The sequence below is a fragment of the Diabrotica virgifera genome, chromosome 6 (genome assembly GCF_917563875.1).
Source record: "Diabrotica virgifera virgifera chromosome 6, PGI_DIABVI_V3a".
NCBI classification, from domain to species: domain Eukaryota; kingdom Metazoa; phylum Arthropoda; class Insecta; order Coleoptera; family Chrysomelidae; genus Diabrotica; species Diabrotica virgifera.
Genome location: NC_065448.1, coordinates 235513830 through 235534125, shown reverse-complemented (window position 1 = coordinate 235534125; position 20296 = coordinate 235513830). Strand labels below are relative to the sequence as shown.

Sequence of the window (20296 nt, the reverse complement as noted above, 5' to 3'; positions counted from 1 at the left end):
CAGTGAGACCCTCATGTCCGAAGATCAAACCGGTTACACTGCGTAACCTGACCCCGTATCTATCTGACCCTCAAGCTGTATTTACCACCACCCCTTCCCATCGCAGTACATAACGAATAATTAGGCTTTGTACTGAACGTTACCTTAGATGCCCTGGGTAATGGAACATCCTCTGTATTACTTTATGTGGTTAAACCACCTGATTTTAGGGGTAGCTAGAAGAGCTTTTCTCCCTATTAATATTAATGACTTGATTTTGGACTTGTGCCCTAAAAATGTGTGTTCCGGGCAGTGACTTAAGTCGGTGTCCCGCTATCCGCAAATGTCCCTGGTAAATAAAGTTCGGTTACAGTTTTATTGGACCCATCATCTGACAAAACAACTTCACTTTCAGAACTAAGATTATCTTTTTGTGTCATTTTTTCTTTTTCGATTTGTGTCCCAGATATCTTTTAATCCATTTTTATTTAACTAAATAAAAATAATAACTTAACCGTAGATTAATAAATAGTACTGAGTGCTTAACAAAAATATAATTTTATATTAATTGAATGCTAGATTCTTTAACTGCAGAGTACAACTTACAAACTATTCTGTATTATAATCGAAATAAGAGTTCTAAACTAAATTTAAAATGTTTATTTTAAATATTATGTTTTTATGGGATTAATACTTAACTTGATACCTATTAATAGGTATTTACAAAATACTTAAATTAGACAGGCGCGGGCGTCAAGAAAACAGTATCACAATATTGTTTATTTTACTAGAAATTATTCATTTCCTCTCATAACTGCTGATACAAAACTAACAACTTGCAAGAAATTTGAAGAACATAAACAAAGCATTCTCATTAAGAGCAAAGTTGTTTGGTTGAAATATGATATCTTTGACCAATAATATTACTACATGGTAAGAATTCTATGCGACATTGCATATTTTTGTATATTATTGAAATGCAAAATTGACAAACACAGATTAGGGTATTATGACGAATTTAAACCACATTTAAAAAAAAATTATTTTTTTATTTTAGTATTTTACATAATACCAGCAGAAAAAAAGCTCATTCTGGCGCCCCCCAAACAGGGGCGCCCGCCTGCAATGCATCCCTTGCAGGCCCGTTATCGCCGGCCCTGGCCCCAGGTAACATCTGAGCTGTGGTATGACTTGATTACATGGTGAAAGTCTGGCAGCAAAATCAGATCAAAATTAATTAAATAAAAATTATGCTACATCTTAGCAAGTCAAAATGAAAGAACAGTACTTTCATACTTCCACTGTTCTTTCATTTTGACTTGCTAAGATGTAGCATAATTTTTATTTAATTAATTTTGATCTGTTTGTCCTTTGTCCAGTGTGTGTTATATATGTATGTATCAGCTTCAAAATTCTTAAAATTTCTTGCCAATGTTGCACGTTGCTGGGATATCTTCCTAATTTGACGAAATGCTCCTGATGATGCTAACTTAGCAAAAGTATACTTACGCCAGATTTAATAAACTAGATGCTCGTAACCTGCCTTGTAATTCCTATATATTTAATAGAATAAGGTTTGAACTTAAATTTAGACACTTCGTAATTTCAAAAATAATATTTTTACTAGTTTCAAATTGTTTATAACTCGAAAAAGATCAACTTTAGAGAACAATTACATAAGAACTTTTTTGTTCAATGTTCCAAAAAACCTAAAATAAGGTCTGCTTTTGCCGAAAAAACTGATTCTTATAATTAGTCTAAAAAAATTGTTTAAATAAATGTAGCAATAACTCCGAAATTATGGCATAGGGAACATTACATGAAAAATAACCAGATTTCTTAAGGCCACCGGTACATAATTCGCAAATATTTTACGGGTATCCCTACTTTTTCTGTCTTTACACGGCAAATTATGTGTAGTAAAATTCACACTGGTATGGATATGTAAACATTACTAGAATGTCATTCTATTTGAAAATGTCATCATTAATTTAAAGAGATGGCTTTTGAATGTTCTCTGATAACTGTTATTTTTATAATTGCAAACTATTAATTCAGTTAATAAATGTGATAATTTTGTCACTAACTATGTATTTAGTGATTGTAATAATTTATATGTACAACAAAACTAATACTCAATCGACAAAAGAGGAAAAGTGTTAAAGTGATTTTTTAATAATAAATTGTTACTATGGAACGCTTACAATTTTGAACATCCTTAACAAAATACTTGGATCACAGAATATATTATCCTGATGTATTCTCTGCTTGGATCTTCCGCAAATAATACACAATAAATAACTTTTTATTAAGTTCACGTTTTAAATCAATTATTTATCAAATACACTATAATATATCAATATTATAGGAAATAGCTTCAGAACAACATATCAATATTATTTAATCAACAACTCAAAATATTCCCGATGCCATGTCAAATATTTAAAATTGTCACTGATTGTCACTGTCTGACTGACAGTATGCTGACAATATTCTATTCGACTGAGTACGTTGTATGACAAAGATAGATTTGGAAATATTACCACGGACATTGTGTTAATTTTTTTCGAATCCTGAAAAAACCAATAAATATTTTTGAAAAATTTAAACGCAGAATGAAAGACTATATTATTACCGAGGGCCGAAAGTCCCTTAGAATAAATAAAAAGTTTATTTTGAATGAGATATTTTAAATTAAATATCACACTAAATTTTGTCTTAGTTTTTCACCCCTGTAACTTATTAAAATAAACATTATAGAAGTTCTCAGGGACTTTCGGCCCTCGCCAATAACGTAATCTTTCATTCTGCGTTTAAATTGTTCAAAAATACTTATTAGTTTTCTCAGGATTCGAAAAAAATGAATCCCCATTTGAATAGCATTGCAGCCGAAAATACGTACCCATCCTCTTAAGGACTTTAAAATGCAAAAAATATACAGAATGTTCCATTTGAAATAAGAAAGTTCATTAGATTTAAAAAAAAACGGAAGATCTGACAATGTTAATACCCCCCATAATAGCGGCCGCACCACAAGACCCTTACTCACTAAAAGCTATAAAAATCGTGCAAACCGTTTCTGAGATAATTGAGGCGTTCCTTACAAAAAACTCACTCTGTATATTACCTGCTCATAAGCATTTGTGCAATGAACATCTGCCATTATATCCTTCAACGTAGGTGCAGGTATTTGGTTTTCCCCAATGAACTCCATCACCAATACATTTTTCCTAAGTGTTACTACCTTTGGGCACGGTATTCCAGCCTTCTGCATTTGAATCAGGTGGATCATCTCCCTCTCGGCAGAAATATTAACAGTTGATCTAGAAGCATGCTTTCCTTTTCTGTTCATAAATCTGTGATCATCTTCCTCAAATTGATCCAATCCTACGAAGTTAGTTAGGTCTGTCTTAAAGATTTTTATAGTAAATTCTTTGGAGAAGTTGCGATTAGAAGAAAATGAGGAGTGTGGATTGGCGTGAAGGATTAATGCTTCTCTACCTAAAAATAATAATATTTAGATACAGGGTGTTTCATCACGAGCTCACACTATCTACACTTTATACAGAGGGGTGAACCGTCAAACGGGCCATAGGAAACTCAATTCTAAATTGTTCAATTCCTGGTTCCCTAATTACTTTACATCAAAAGTATTGAGAAACTATTTGTAAAGAACTGAAATTGTTTTTCAAAACAAATAGATTTGTTCTACGAATTAAACACTTTCCAAAATTTTGCAAAAATATAATACATGTGCCAGAATGTTATTAGTCCAATTGTGATTGTGGTTAAAATAGTCAGGGAAGAGGTTAGAGAACATAATTTTAAGCAAAAACTGTTATATAATTATTTTTTGAAAACTCAATACTTTTTGAGTTATTCGTGGTTAAAAATTGGCCATTTTCATTGAAAATGACATCTTCTCGGACGGATTTTTGCGAATACCTTAAAAACTATGCATCTAACAAAAAAACTATGTAAAATATTTCTGTAGGTTACAAACACTGAAAGAGATTCGTTCCTTCATAAATCTTTTAGTTAAAATACAAAGAGGGATATGGTAGGTACGAAGAGTTTGTTTTTTGCTGCATGCTCAAATCGGTGTATTCAACTTGAAATAAAAGAGAAACTGTCGATTTTAGGTGTATAATGATACTAATAACTTTTGTAGTGCTTGAAAAGACCTGAGCAATACTAAATATCGATTACATTCAAACTAAGCGAGATATTTTAAGAAGAAATGAGAAGTATATTTCCATCATTATCATATTATACCCTATTATGCCCATATCATATTACCCCTCATCCATCAGAATTTAAATACAGTGGAACCTCGATAACTCGGATTAATTGGGACCGCGGCCGATCCGGGTTATCGAAAATCCGGGTTAGCCAGAGAGTATGGTAAAAATTAATAAAATACGGTATACTTATAGATAAAGTCCGTTATAATTGAAATAACATGAAATATATATGCAAAGTACACATCTAACTTACCTATAGTTGTAAGTTGTATAGAGTATAATATAGACAGTATAGATAGAGTATTGTTCATTTCTAGGTAAAAACACTCAGTCAGTTTCGGTTGTGTCAATTTCGTCTGCCATCGGAACGATATTATGTTATTTAAGAACAGTGGCTCTTTCATTACATAAAAGACCATTCTTTAAAAAATAAGTTTTTAAATAGTGTTTTAGTCTTTTTTAACCCGGGAGTAGTCGCGCTCACTTCTGTAACGTCGATAGTCGCGTGTGAGATTCTATCTCAAAATACGAATTTAAAACAAATTTTTATTTTGTACTATTTTTATCTACTTTTTATATTGAAAATATATATTTCTAACAATTTTATTAAAAAAACCTGTGTCATCGGCCACCTACCAACATCGGCCACCTGTCCTAACGGCCGGTTTAAAAATTTCCCAAACCAATTATATGTAGACTACAAAAACTGGCAATACCGTCCACCTTTCTATATCGGCCAATAGTTCTTTCATTTTTAGTGGCAGTTACTGACAAATTTTACTGTACAGTAAAACCTGTGTTAACGGCCACCTGCCAACATCGGCCACCTGTCCTAACGGCCAGTTTAAAAATTTCCCAAACCAATTATATGTAGACTACAAAAATTTGCAATAGCGGCCACCTTTCTATATCGGCCAATAGCACTTTCATTTTTAGTGGCCGTTACTGGCAGGTTTTACTGTATTACGAAAAAGGATGAAATGTGAGATTCTATCTAACGGCGCGACTACTCGCTGGTTAAAGCTAATTGGCTCTCCCCAAAGCCATAAATTCCACAAAAAGAAGAAGAAGAAAAAAAATTTCCTACGCATTACTTCACCTTTCCTCGAAGCACTTACGAAATTTTTTCAAAATTGCAAAATTTTTCATCAAGTTATCGCGAAAAAGGATAAAAATTGAGATTCTATCTCACCGCGCGACTACTCGCGGGTTAAACAATGCTAAGACAGATGAAAATAAATAAAGGAATAACAGGTGCCTGTTGTTTCAGATAGACCGAGATAATAAACGTCGCTCTGTCGCCGCCGCCGTGTGCCATGAGTCATTTTTACTATCGTATAGTTCAAATTACACCAATACCAATTATTTCTCAAATATTATATTATGGTTGAAGCGAAGATCAGTGGGCATTTTATCAATGAAATTCGATTTTTTTAAGACATTCCAGAAGCGGCTACAGACAAAATGTTTTAACATAATTCATACATTTTTATTGTTGAAATGTTTGTCTGATGACAATCGGTCCGGGTTATCGGGGGCCGACTTATCGGGGTTCCACTGTATATCGTTTTCCTTCTACAATACTTTTTATTATAGTGTCATTTCTATGTTCAAAAAGTTGAACTGGATTGAAATAAATGGTTTTTGAAAAAAAAATAAGATCAAATTATAGAGCGCATTTTTAAATTTTCTTAAAAATCCTCCTTTTCCTCCATGTAACTCGAAAAAGATAACAGATACGAAAAAAAAGATACCACACAAAAATTTAGGGCTTTTTCAGATAAAAATTTCCTTTTTATTTTTCATTACTGTATATCTTATCATTTTCAAGTTACATGGAGAAAAAGGAAGATTTTTAAGAAAATTTAAAAATGCGCTCTATAATTTGATCTTTTTTTTTTCAAAAACCATTCATTTTAAACCCGTACAACTTTTTAAACATAGAAATAACACTATAATAAAAGGTATTGTGGAAGGAAAACGATGTACCTACATTTTGGTGGATAGGGGTTAAAATTACTTACTCATTTTTTCTTAAAATGCATTAGTTATCAACTTTGTTTGCAGCATATTTCGCTTAGTTTTAATGTAATGGACCTTTAATATAGCTCATTTTAAAGGTCTTTTCAAGCACTACAAAAGGTATTAGTAGCATTTTACACCTAAAATCGACCGTTTCTCTGTTATTTCAAGTTGAATACACCAATTTGAGAATGTACCAAAAAACAAACTATTTTCACCTACCAGATCTCTTTTTGTATTATAACTAGAAGATTTATGAAGACAAGTGTCTCTTTGTTTTTTATAACCTACAAAAATGTTGAATATAGTTTTTTTAGTTAGATGCATAATTCGCAAAAAACCATTCAAAAAGGTATTATGTTTCAATGAAAATGGCCAATTTTCAACCACGAATATCTCAAAAAGTATTGAGTTTTTAAAAAATATATAGAATTTTAACCAAAAAATGTTCCACCCCTAAGAAGGGGTGGGAACCACCCATAAGATAAAAGCACACATCGGCATAGGGTAGATTTTGAATTAGGAGATAAGTAGAGGCTAGGCCCAAAATTTCATTAAAATCCATGAAGTAGGATGGAATAGGGAACTTGCACAATTTTTTTTTATTACATAATAATGTTCAGTTTTGTTTAAAAATGAGATTTCCAAAATTTCACGCTTCAAAAACTCGTAATAACTTAGAAATACGTATTTAAAGTCTTCAGCGGTATAAAATAGTTCAAACGACCCGTGACGTCACATAGTTTTACATTAGTTATTATTATGGTTATATTTCGCTGTGTCTAGGTACACGCTAACGTGTACGCAAATAAAAAAGTTAGGTATGTACACGCGAATTAAACTTCATCAAGCCAGTGACGTTATTATTTAGAGTGCGCAGTGACTGTATATTTTGGTACATGCTATTTTGATATGTTTAGCGTGTTTGATAGAAAAATATTTGTTAAAGGAAGGGAAGCAGAACTATTCAAATGTTTCAAACTTAATTGTAATAAATCAATGTATATATTAAAGTATATATTTAGGATAGCAAAATAAATATATGTATTTAGTTGACATAACACGTAAAAAATATTGTTAAAATAATTTTTATACGTAAGTTAGTTATTATAATCAACTATTCTAAATGGGAAATAAGCCACAATTTAACTAAAAAAATGATTTCATTAACGTTTCGACGCCCAAATCGGATGTCATTGTCAAATTCAAAAATTAATCAGATTAAATAAATTATTAGAAAAATTTTTTACTAAGCAACACCATTTTTGTTGAATTTAATAATATTTTGTATTTTGACAACGACGTCCAATTTAGACGTCGAAACGTCAATCAAATCATTTTTTGGTTAAATTGTGGCTTAGTTCCCATTTAGAATAGTTGATTACAAAAATGCCACAAGGATAATAGCTTCAGAACAAGTTAATTATTATTGTGAAAGCTTTAGGTCTTCTTTTTATTTTAATCTTTTACGGTAATACATACTATTTCATTTATAACTAAAAAAAATATATATTAATTTATAGTGTCTTATCTTTTTCGTACTGTTTTAAAATGTTCTTAAACTCATTAAAAGAACTAAATAATTGTCCACACTCCGTAGTTAATTTAAAAACAAACACTAAACAAATAAAAAATAAGAAATCACTGACACTCTAACTTTTTTATTTGCTTACACGGTAACGTATACCTAGACACAACCTTATATTTAGGTATATTCTTCTTCTCCTTCTTTATTTTATTGGCCTCCACCTACTTGGGTATTTGGCAAGCTCATCGTCGTGGAATAAGTCAAAAATATTTATATTCTAATGACATTTATCGTATGTCATTGTAATAATATATACCAGTTTGTTAAAATTGTAGTTTTATACTGTTTTTGAAGGAAAGGAACGAAGGTTTACTATTGAAAATAAAACCATTTTGTAAAAGTACGAATTTTTCTATGAATAGTTCAAACGATCAAAAACACTTGTAACGTCACATAAATGTATTTTCTACTGACGTTTATAACGTCTAATTTAAAATTCTGTTTACTTTATTGGAAAAATGTAAATGTAAAACCAAGTGACGTCACGAAGCGTTTTGGACCACCTGTTTTAATTTGAATTTTTAATCGTCTTTAGGGGCCAAACGAAAGACAAACAAAACTTTTTTATCTTTGATACATGTTTTAAATTATGTTGTGTTGTGATTTATAACATTTTTTTCGAATTTAAAAATTTATGCAAGTTCCCTATTCGGAGATAATATCCTATTCTTGCTCCCATTGACTGGAGTATTCGCGGTGTGCAAGTACTTGGAAGGGAAACGAGAAACGACCGTGCGCGAGTCGCGGAGAAATATTGCAACTATCTTAAATAATTCATATTGTCAATTGAAATTGTCAAATTGACGTATATTTCATACCTTCTGTCGTTGAAGCAGAAAAATTATATATTGCTCCACAATATCGATATGATATGCAATTATTATATAAAGGTAAAATTAATTAATTGTATTTTGCTTGCAATATAATTAAAAGTGAGAATAAAAGTACAGAGCGTAGAAATAGAGGTCGCTTTGCCGAACTTGCACGGTCCCAATAAACATTGGATACGAAAACTGCCCTTTTTACCTTTAAAACGCAGTTTGATTTTTTCGATATGTCACTTTAATCAAAAGATATCGAATTTTTACTGTTGAATTGATACACATTTTATTTAAAAAAATGATTTCCAGTGAGTAAATGACGTTCCAACTCGACAGTCGCTTCCGGCGTTGTTTCAGAGAGAAGGTACCAACCATATTCCATTCTATATACTAACCAACGGACCATTCCATACCATCGGAACCATTCTACACTCTGGGCCAAAATTAACGGGCCACCTTAAAAATGGGCCATTTTTGATGTCTTATATCTCCTAAACCTGTTGTCCGATTTAAGTTATTTTTTTAATATGTTATAGCCTAATTCCTTGACAATATCGTTATAATAATATTGTTGCTAAACAGGTAAATTTTCATTGTATACCGGGTGTACCAATCAAACAGTGTTTTTTTCTTAAAGTTTGCGTCACCCTGTGGAATATTCTAGCATTTATAAAATATTGAAATTAAAACCTAACTATAGCCCCATGTTTTTTCAGCATTCTGTTTTTTGATTCATTCGCTTATGTTGGATAGTAAAAAAGTTAGGTAGTTTAACAACTAGCCATGATTTTCATTAATACAGACGATTTAACTCACCAGCAAATATTATATACCAGCTTTATTATTGTTTTGTTTACATTATCTGTGACAGTTTGTTTCCTAAATTTGTGTCATTGAAAGATTTTTGACATATAGTCGTTGTACGACATTGTTGCAAATCTGTTTCCGTGTTAACAACAATTCTTGAACAATCCCTGTAATTTCATATCACTGTGAGCGAATATTGTTTAAGTTAAAATTTTAGTGCTTATTTATTGTTTGTGATTTTAAAAATGCCACTCGCTCCAACAGATGCTGCTAGGGCAGTGGCTTTAGTTGATGCTGGTTACAGTCAACGTCATATCGCCCGTACGCTCGATTTATCCAGAACTACGGTACAAAATGCCATCAGACGATTTCGGGAGACAGGATCGTACAACCGCAGGCCAGGTCAAGGCCGACAACGATGCACTTCAGTTCGAGATGACCGCTTCATTGCCACCACAGTATTGAGAAATCGCTTTTGCACCGCTCCTGAAGCTCGTAGGTCTCTTTTTGAGGTGAGAAACGTTAGTATGAGTAGACAAACGATTAGAAGAAGACTGTCAGAAATAAACTTGAGGGCTTTCCGTCCAGCTCACGCACGACAACTGCTCCCACAACACTGTAGGGCTAGACTTCATTTTGTGCGAGAATATGCTAACTGGACTATGGCGGAATGGAAGAATATACTGTTCTCAGATGAGAGCAGAATAGCCCTAAAAGGTCCAGATGGACGCCAACGTGTCTATAGGCGTCAAAATGAAAGGTTTGCTCCATGCGCTATAACCGAAACAGTGGCTTACCGAGGAGGGTCAATAATGATTTGGGGAGGTATTTCTTACGAAGCGCGTACTGATCTTGTTGTGTTCCGTAGAGGCAGTGTGAATGCCCAAGTATACGTGCAAGAAGTTCTCCAAGACCATGTCATGCCTTTTGCACCATTCATTGGTGATAACTTCAGACTAATGCATGACAATGCACGTTGCCATACAGCAAGATCTACCCGTGAGTACCTTAATGAAGTCGGGATTCAAGTTCTACCATGGCCAACACACAGTCCCGATCTTAACCCAATTGAGGATATCTGGGACAACCTCACAAGACGGGTAAGAGCGAGAGTACCAGCCCCTGCATCCCTTGAAGAGCTGAAGACAGCTGCGGTAGAGGAGTGGCAAAATATCCCCCAATGTGATATCCAGGATATCATGAATGGATTGCCAAACCGGCTCCAAGAAGTCCTAAGGACTAGAGGCGGCAACACTCATTATTGATACCCATTTTTTTTTCAATTAGACTTTTATTTCCAAAATATTGTTAATTTGAATTTCTTCGAAGTTTTTTTTCATTGGATTTTTGCTGTAACAAACGACTTTTTTCAAAAAAATTTTTATTTCTCTTCCGCGGAGGTAGTTTTCACCGTATCCTTCATAAAATGTGGTCCAAGGCTAACACTTTCTGCAAATTGAAAGAAATACAAGGTGGGCGGTTAATTTTGTAGGTGAGTTTATTTATTACTTTAAAACCGGTTGAGACATGCACATGAAATTTGGTGGGTTTTAAGATGTAGTTATTGAACATTTTTTGGCATACAATTAAGCATTTAATATTCATCATTGGCGCCCATACGGGTAATATGAGCCATCATATTATACGTATGGGCGCCAATGGTGAAAATTAAATTCTTAATTATATGTCAAAAAATATGCAATAACTACGTCATCAAACCCACTAAATTGCATTTGCATACCTCAACCGGTTTTAAAGTAATAAATAAATCGTTAGTTTGTCAAAAAAATTTCAACACCCCCTATCTCGGAAACGAAGCATTTGCGGACATAAGTTTATAAAGCAAACTGTCATTATTTTTTCATGCAGAATTACCCCTTAAAATTTTTCAAGTTTTTTTAAAAACACCCTGTATTGATAAAAAACATGTCTAGTTGTTAAAGCACCTAACTTTTTTATTATCCTACATAAGGGAATCAATCAAAAAACAAAATGCTGAGAAAGTATGAGGCTATAGTTAGGTTTTAATTTCAGTATTCTAAAAATGCTAGAATATTCCACAGGGTGATGCAAACTTTAAGAAAAAAAACACAGTTTGATTCGTACACCCGGTATACAATTAAAATCTACTGTTAAAACAAATCTGTTTAGCAACAATATTATTATAACGATATTGTCAAGGAATAAGGCTATAACATATTAAAAAATCACTTAACTCAGACAACAGGTTTAGGAGAAATAAGACAACAAAAATAACCTATTTTTAAGGTGGCCCGTTAATTTTGGCCCAGAGTGTATATTCGTTTACGGTACTTTCTACACAAAAAGTGCCAATAAACATTTTTGGTCAAAATTATCTCAGCTACATTTCTTGTTTGAAAAGTTGTTTTCTACTGCATGCAGATTATTGCTAAATCAATGTTTTTCGTTCACCCCACCCCACCCACATCCCTTCGAGGGCGGTTTTAGGGGGAAGCCCCAGGGCAGGAGTGGCAAACTTTCTTGCATCCTTTTTGGGGTTCCAAAATTAACATTGTTCTGAAGCTATTTCCTTGTGGTATTTTTATAAGTAACTATTTAAATGGGAAATAAGCCACAATTAAATTGAAAAAATTTTAACAGATGAAAATTAAATAGATAACGACACCCGATTTAGGCGTCGAAACGTTAATAATTTTTTTCAATTTAATTGTGGCTTATTTCCCATTTAAATAGTTATAACATTTTCAGCAACATTCAGCTTGATTATAGTGTAGGAAACAGAGGTTGAACCTTGCAAAATGGACACAAGTCCGGTTTTATTTTTTTTCTGTTATATCAAGGGGTGCTTATTATAAGACTAACTTTTTCTGAAAAAACTTCGCCCCGGAACCCCCCTTTGCACCCCTTTAAAGGGGGTAATTTGTGGTTTTTGCGGAACGTAGCCCTTACTGTACCTTTTACAAAAAATTTTGTTTATAGAAATATGAAGAGGACTATATTTTCTACGATTTATTTCCGACAGCATATATCTATCATCCACCGTTTAGCAGGGGTGGCGCCCCAAAGTTGACAAGTTTTTAAAAAATATGTTTTTAAAAAAATATATATTTTTCCCTAACTGTAACGGAATTTAAGAAGAAATCCTGCGGCGATTATTCACAAATAAGTGATTGATTTTTTGGTATATATTTCACTTAAGGGTAATTGCCCTATTTTTAATTACAGGGTGTTACATTTAAAAAAACCCCCTTTTATACCATCTGAACCGTTTATGCTAGAGTAAAAAGGCTTTCAACGATTACCCATGTACTGGCGCTACTTACAAATTTGTATAATGCACCCCCATTTTTTCCCCGGAACCACCCCAAAAAAAGAAGAATTAATAAATAAAGTGATTTTCTTGGAATCTTCCACACATAATGCCCTTTATTAATATGCTTTATACATATATCATTTTGTGAACGTTATTATTACCACCCATGCGTGGACAATAAAAGCAATTTCCTAGTGCAACCCCTGTAGCCAAAAAAAATAAAATTAGGGGTTAATTTTTTTTTTGTTTTTTGCTTTTTGATCCATATGGGCATATGCTTCATCAATAGTGCTTTTCAAAAATATATATGGTGATTGCAACATCCCTGCGGAAACCACCCCTATCCTTGAAAAAATACTGCAGAAACTACCCCTATCCCTTGGCGAGGATGTTTTTACGATTTTCTCATTACCTATGCATTATTTTTAAACAAAACTTATACAAGGTTAAAGACCACTATTTACTCTAAAAATTAGGTCCTATTCATTTTTTTCGTATAAGCAACCGTTACGGCACAGTGGCGCCGTAAACCTTATATATGCTTTGGCGGGCCCCAGTTTTTGTTTTTTTTTTCGTCATCTGTTCGTTTTATTGATAAAGTACTTATGTAAAATAAAACAACACAGTGTAACCTACAAATTATGACCTATGCACATTTTACATTCTTTGCTCCCCAAAGCCACAGTGGTGGCCCAAAATCAATTTTTGCATATTTTCGCCACCTACACGCATTTTATTGCATTAATGCTACCATAATAGCACAATATTCACCCTAAGTGGTCGCTAAGCAGTGGCGGATCCAGGGAGGGGTGATGGGAGCGATCAGCCCGATCCCTCTCAAACCAAGTGATATTATATTTAAAGATTATAAAAATATTCATTTATTTTTATAGAAATACTTATATTATATTAATATAATTTTTATAAGAATGACTTTTTATGCTCTAGCGACAGTAGCGGATCCAGCATCGTTAACAGGGGGGTGCCAATTAGCATTTTCAATAAAATGCGTGTAGGTGGCGAAAATATGCAAAAATTGATTTTGGGCCACCACTGTGGCTTTGGGGCGGAAAGATTGTAAAATGTGCATAATAATTTGTAGGTTACACTGTGTTGCTTTATTTGACATAAGTACTTTATCAATAAAACGAACAGATGACGAAAAAAAAAAAACAAAAACTGGAGCCCGCCAAAGCATATATGAGGTTTACGGCGCCACTGTGCCGTAACGGTTGCTTATACGAAAAAAATGAATAGGACCTAATTTTTAGAGTAAATAGTGGTCTTTAACCTTGTATAAGTTTTGTTTAAAAAGAATGCATAGGTAATGAGAAAATCGTAAAAACATGCTCGCCAAGGGATAGGGGTAGTTTCTGCATTATATTTTCAAGGATAGGGGTGGTTTCCGCAGGGATGTTGCAATAACCATATATATTTTTGAAAAGCACTATTGATGAAGCATATGCGCATATGGATCAAAAAGCAAAAAACAAAAAAAAACTTTTCAACCCCTCATTTTATTTATTTTTTTTGGCACTAGGAAATGCAGGAAATCACACTAGGAAATCGCTTTTGATGTCCATGCATGGGTAATAATAACGTACACAAAATTATATATAAAGCATATTAATAAAGGGCATTGTGTGTGAAGGATTCCAAGAAAATCACTTTATTTATTAATTCTTCTTTTTTTTTGGGTTGTTCCGGGGAAAAAATGGGGGTGCATTATTAAAATTTGTAAATAGCACCAGTACATGGGTAATCGCTGAATGTCTTTTTGCTCTAGCATAAATGGTTCAGATGGTATAGAAAGGGTTTTTTTTAAATGTAACACCCTGTAATTAAAGAAAGGGCAATTACCCTTAAGTGAAACCTATTCCAAAAAATCAATCAATTATTTGTAAATAATTGCCGCAGGATTTCTTCTTAATTTCCGTTACAGTTAGGGAAAAATATATATTTTTTTAAAACATCTTTTTTAAAAACTTGTCAACTTTGGGGCGCCACCCCCGCTAAACGGTGGATGATAGACATATGCTGTCGGGAAATAAATCGTAGAAAATACAGTCCTCTTCATATTTCTATAAAAGAAATTTTTTGTAAAAAGTACAGGAAGGGCTATGTTCTGCAAAAACCACAAATTACCCCATTTAAAGTGGTAAGAAGGGGGGTTCCGGGGCGAAATTTTTTCAGAAATAGTTAGTCTTATAATAAGCACCCCTTGATATACCAGAAAAAAAAATAAAACCGGACTTGTGTCCATTTTGCAAGGTTCAACCTTTGTTTCCTACACTATTATATGATTTTTGGAGGTAAACTTTTGGAATATTTTTAATTCGTTAAACAATTTTAACATTTGTTTTTAATAGAGATTTCAGTCCTCTACAAATAGTTTTTCATGACTTTTGAGGTAAAATAATTGAGGAAGCAGGAATTCAACAATTTAGAATTTTGCATTGCGTTTCCTATGACCCGTTTGACGATTCACCACTCGTAAAAACTATTAACTTAAGAAAAACCACTGACTTAATATTAACTTGTGTGTTATTAACTTACCAACATTGAATACACCATTGATAGTTTTCAAAAGTCGTTTTTGTACCATTTTATATAGTATGATATATGTAAATCTTTCTATGATACATTCCATTGATTCTTCGCTAAGACACTTATAGGGGTATAACTTCAATTCACAGTTTCTTTTAATTTCACACATCAATTCATCATCTTTTATTACGGGTCTGTTTTTTTCAACTTTGTAAAAGCACTGTGGGTTTAAGGCTAAGTTGGGTTCTAAGCTTTCAAATCTATCCCAGAACTTTTTTTCAGTGGAATCGAAAATTTCTTCGTCATCGGAGTCACTAGTGAAATCTAATAAACAAGACATATACCAGATATATAAGAAAACAAGCTGAAAATGCGAGCATTATCATAACGAAAACTTTGTTTATTTACATATTTTAATACATAATATGGAAAATTGCTATTATAAAAAGTTGTTTAGAATTAAAAATCATGTTTTAATGTGTAATTATATCATTCTAATTTAAATATTGTGAACTATAAAGGTACTTTACTCTTGATCGAAATTCATATTTTTTATATACCTCGTATAAAATTAATAAAATTTGATATATGATGGTTGCATCATAAATTTTAGACCATGAAGAGCTTTTTATGAAGAATAACTTTTCTTAGTAAAATTAAAAATAAAAAAACTATAAATGAAAATGTTGTTGGTATCTATAATTTGAGAAAAATCTTCAAATATTTTTTCCATTAGAAGGATGTAATTGCACATATCAGATCATAATTTTTTATTCCAAACAACATTTCATATAGTCGGTTCGTTAAACTCAGACACAACTGGCTAGTGATTTTAGTCAGTAATTTTAGCAATTTGACAAAAAAAATAATTACTAAATAGTTAATAATTACTAAATAAATAGTAATTACTAAATAGTTAATAATTACTAAATAATTAGTAATCTTGTTAATTTTGGCAAAATTGGTAAAAAACAAAAAAATTATCTACTAAAATCACTAGCCAGTTGTGTCTAAGTTTAGCGAACCGACTATAATAACAATTCTAATTTCATAACAAATGGAACAGTCCATGTATCATTACTCCCATTAAAGGGGAGGCCGTATAGTCTTATAAACCTTTTTAAAATTGTTAATAAATTATTGCTTTCAAAATATACTCAAATTGTATTTTTGAAATTCGTATTTATTTTATATAATAATTAAATTCACTATCAAATGTCATTGATATTTTATTAATACTTTATTTAAAATTTTAAAGTCTATAGACCCAGCAAAAGCAAAGTTGTAGCTCATGAAAAATACGTTCTTATTCGTCAAATTCCAAATCAAATATTTTAACCTGAAATAACCAAGAAATGAAGCACTTTTCGGGAAAAACCAATTAAAACTTTTTTAATATAGCTTTATTTTTATGTTTTAAAAAAAGTTTCTAGCATGAAAACTAAGTGAGTTATGCTCAAAATCAAGTTAACTCCTTTTTTTTGGTAAAAAAATCGTAAAAATCTCCCCCTACTTATCACCCCAAATGAAATTAATCGTTACCGCTTTACAAACAATTTACTTTACATATGTATGATTGAAAGGTCCTGAACGAATCACTAATCACGAGTGTATGCAAAATATGAACAGCCATATTTTAAACAATTTTTGTCTTCCAGAAAAACAAAATGAATCTATCATATTTATAAAAGCAAAACCTACCTACTTTTTACTCCTTGAGATTTTTAGCATCCCTAATACTTTTTAAGTTATTTTGAAAAAAGGGCATTTTCCAATATTTTAGGAAAAATTTTTTTTACTACAAAACTAATTTTTTTCTAAACTAAGCACTCCCAACCAGTAAACTTTATAGATAGACAAGGCGAAATCGGCGGGTTCGAAGGGAAAAATATTCCCATGAGATTTTTTTGCATAATCACATTCGTGAGATATCCCAGAATAAGGTTCAAGAAGTCGCCCACGTGAAAAGTGGGCCAATTTTTTTTTAATCAAATTGCAAGAATTAATATTTTTTGCCCGAACAATTTTTTCTTTAATTTTTTGGACCATTCTGGACAAAAAAGGTATCTTATAATTTTTCTCTAAAGTTGATCGTTTTTGACTTATAAGCAATTTAAAATTGAAAAAAACGAAAAATGGCGATTTTCAAGGCTTAATAACTCGGTTAAAATTTATTATTATGAAAGTCAATATATGACTAAATTAAAGTTTAAAGCCCCCCCTACAAGATCCTGAAGAAATTTTGGTCATTATTTTATTACTACGCTGTTATTTTTAAGTAATAATAATAAGCACCATGCACGTGTGCGGCCGCTGTAAATTCTGAGTGCGAGAGAGAAGCCATTCCAGCAGTCCAATTGTGCATCTTACTCGCACTCACATTTACAGCGGAGTCAATACGATCTAACAGCTCATTGTTATTAATTAAAAATAACAGGTTAGTAGTAAATTAATGACACAGATTTCTTCAGGATCATGTAGCGGCGACTTTAAACTTTGATTTAGTCACTTTCTGACTTTCATAATAATAATTTTTAACCGAGTTATTAAGTCTTAAACATGGCCATTTTCGCGTTTTTCAAATTTTAAATTGCTTATAACTCGAAAAAGATCAACTTTAGAGAAAAATTATAAGAAAGCTTTTTTGTCCAGAATGGTCCAAAAAACCTAAAAAAATAGACCGGGCCAAAAATATTGATTTTTGCAATTTGATTAAAAAAAAATTGGCCCACTTTTCACGTGGGCGACTTCTTGAACCTTATTCTGGGATGTCTCACGAATGTGATTATGCAAAAATATCTCATGGGAATATTTTTCCCAACGAACCCGCCGTTTCCGCCTTGTCTAAGATCGTATAAACAATACACATATAAAGTAAATGGTAAAGCGGTAACGATTAATTTTATTTACGGTGCTAAATAGGGGGAGATTTTCACGATTTTTTTTTACCAAAAAAGGGGGCAACTTTATTTTGAGCGTAACTTTATTTTGAGACTTTTATATAAAACAAAATTAAAGACGTTTTTAAACACTTTAAAACATTTTAATAGGTTTTGCCTGAAAATTGCTTAATTTTTTGGTTATTTCAAGTTGAAAAATTCAATTTGGAATTTGAAAAATAAGAACGTATTTTTGATGAGCTATAATAACTTTGCTTTTGCTGGTTTTATAGACTTTCTGAACATACAATTTTTTTGATTTTTTAAAAGCTACAGTTTTGTGTTAAGAATATTTTTTGCAATAATATTAAGGCGCGTTTACATGTATCCAGTAACTGGCGCCAGTCGCACTGGAACGACAGTGCTGGCATCATGTAAACGCTTTTTTGTTCCAGTCCAGCGCTGTCTCGAATAGAAGGCTGGTCTATTTTTCGTGCCAGTGGCACTCGTCCGTGTCCCCTCTAACCCCGTGCCAGTGGTTGTAGACACGTGTAAACACAGCGTTCCAGTCGCTGGAGCTGTCGTACCTGTGGTTTCAGTTGCCGTATTAGGATTTTTAATAAGAGTGCCAGTGAGATTGGCGCCAGTTACTGGATAGGTGTAAACGAACCTATCCAGTGCTGTCTTAGTCAAGCACTCGCATTCCAGTGAGACTGGTGCCAGTTACTGGATACGTGTAAACGTTACTTTACTCGAAAAGTATTGACCTAGTTTAAAAATTATATAGAACAAAAGTTTTTTTAGAGTTAGTCAGTTGATCCATTTTGGAATTTACTTTAAACGCACGTTTTTTACCCCCACAAGGGGTAACTGTAACTGTCACCTCCCAAGTAAAAGCAACCAACGGTAGAAGTTCAACTTTGAAGTAGACAGTAACTAGAACCTAAAACCAGATTTTCATGCAACTCTGAGTTGACTCAAAAAGGATAATTTACTGGGCTATTTTTGTTTATTTGTCCGGATCTACAACCCTAATCCCAATTTGTTTTTGCTTATGTACCGATTAAAAACAAACCGGACCTGGAAACACTAGTCATACCCCAACATAGTCATACCAATGCTGGGTTAAATTAATTGTAAGGACTTACCTTCACTAAGACCATCTTTTCTACAATCGTTAGGTGATATCAATATTTCCGGATTCAACTGGTCATCATTATCCATCTGCACTGTCTTTGCCATTTCCACATCACTGGTACAAGTATCATCAGACAAGGTTTTTACAAAATCACCAGGTAACTTTACAACAGTGTCTTCATTCGTCTTTTGATTCAGTCTTTTATCCTCTTTGGCTTGCAGTTCTCTGGCAATTTCTTCAGACATGATTTCTTCTAGATTTACTGGATGAGGGTGTTCAATTTTTGCCCATGGAGACGTCATGTTGCTTTGGGCACTATTAAATTTAATTTCTATTGTCAGTCAGGGGCTCTAGCTCTAGTCAATCACAACCCCGCAGATCTTCAATTCTACCAACGAACTGATGGTCTATATTCGTTGGATCTACTTCAGCGACAACAAATAAATACTCTGGTGTGGTTGCTTTTACCAAAATATTAACCATTGTTGTGCAATATAAAGAAATATACATTTTGAGTTGACACATCCCCTCTATACTAACCTAAAAAAAAACAACTCTGTCGCGATTAAAATTGTATTTAACAATTTCGATTATAAACTTAAATTTAAAATTTAATTTGACAATAGATTTGAGATTCTCAACTTAAGAAAAAGTTTTATTTACATTATTTTAAAAAATTTTAAATTTAAAATATCATGCTTAATACTTATGCAACCAGTATTAATGTCAAATAGTCAAATACCAGGATTGTGCTACCATCTAGAAGATGATTACCAAACTAATAAGTGAAGTGAATTTTTTAAAGCTTAGTGCTCGTTTGGTCCGCTAGATGGATGCAAATAAGGGGGCAAATGTAAACTGAAATTTCATTTTATTTGTTTCCCGTAAAAATTAGATGGAATTTTGTAAAGTAAGAATGGTTTTAATTAAGACAATCTTCTGGAAGAAAAGTAATAATTTTCACTGGTGTGTATTT

The 20296-nt window shown here is 32.5% G+C and overlaps 1 protein-coding gene across 1 annotated transcript in view; it reads right to left on the bottom strand.

Moving 5' to 3' along the window:
- Positions 1-20019, bottom strand: part of LOC126887327 (serine/threonine-protein kinase RIO3-like) — a 28626-nt gene extending 8607 nt beyond the window's left edge. Inside the window, exons 1-3 of the mRNA XM_050654778.1 lie at positions 19331-20019; positions 15313-15627; positions 3107-3480 (exon numbers count right to left, since the gene is read on the bottom strand). Of these exons, the coding sequence (XP_050510735.1) occupies positions 3107-3480; positions 15313-15627; positions 19331-19622 (981 nt within the window). The 5' untranslated portion in view covers positions 19623-20019. The remainder of the gene's footprint in view (positions 1-3106; positions 3481-15312; positions 15628-19330) is intronic.
- Between the last annotated feature and the right edge of the window lie 277 nt (positions 20020-20296).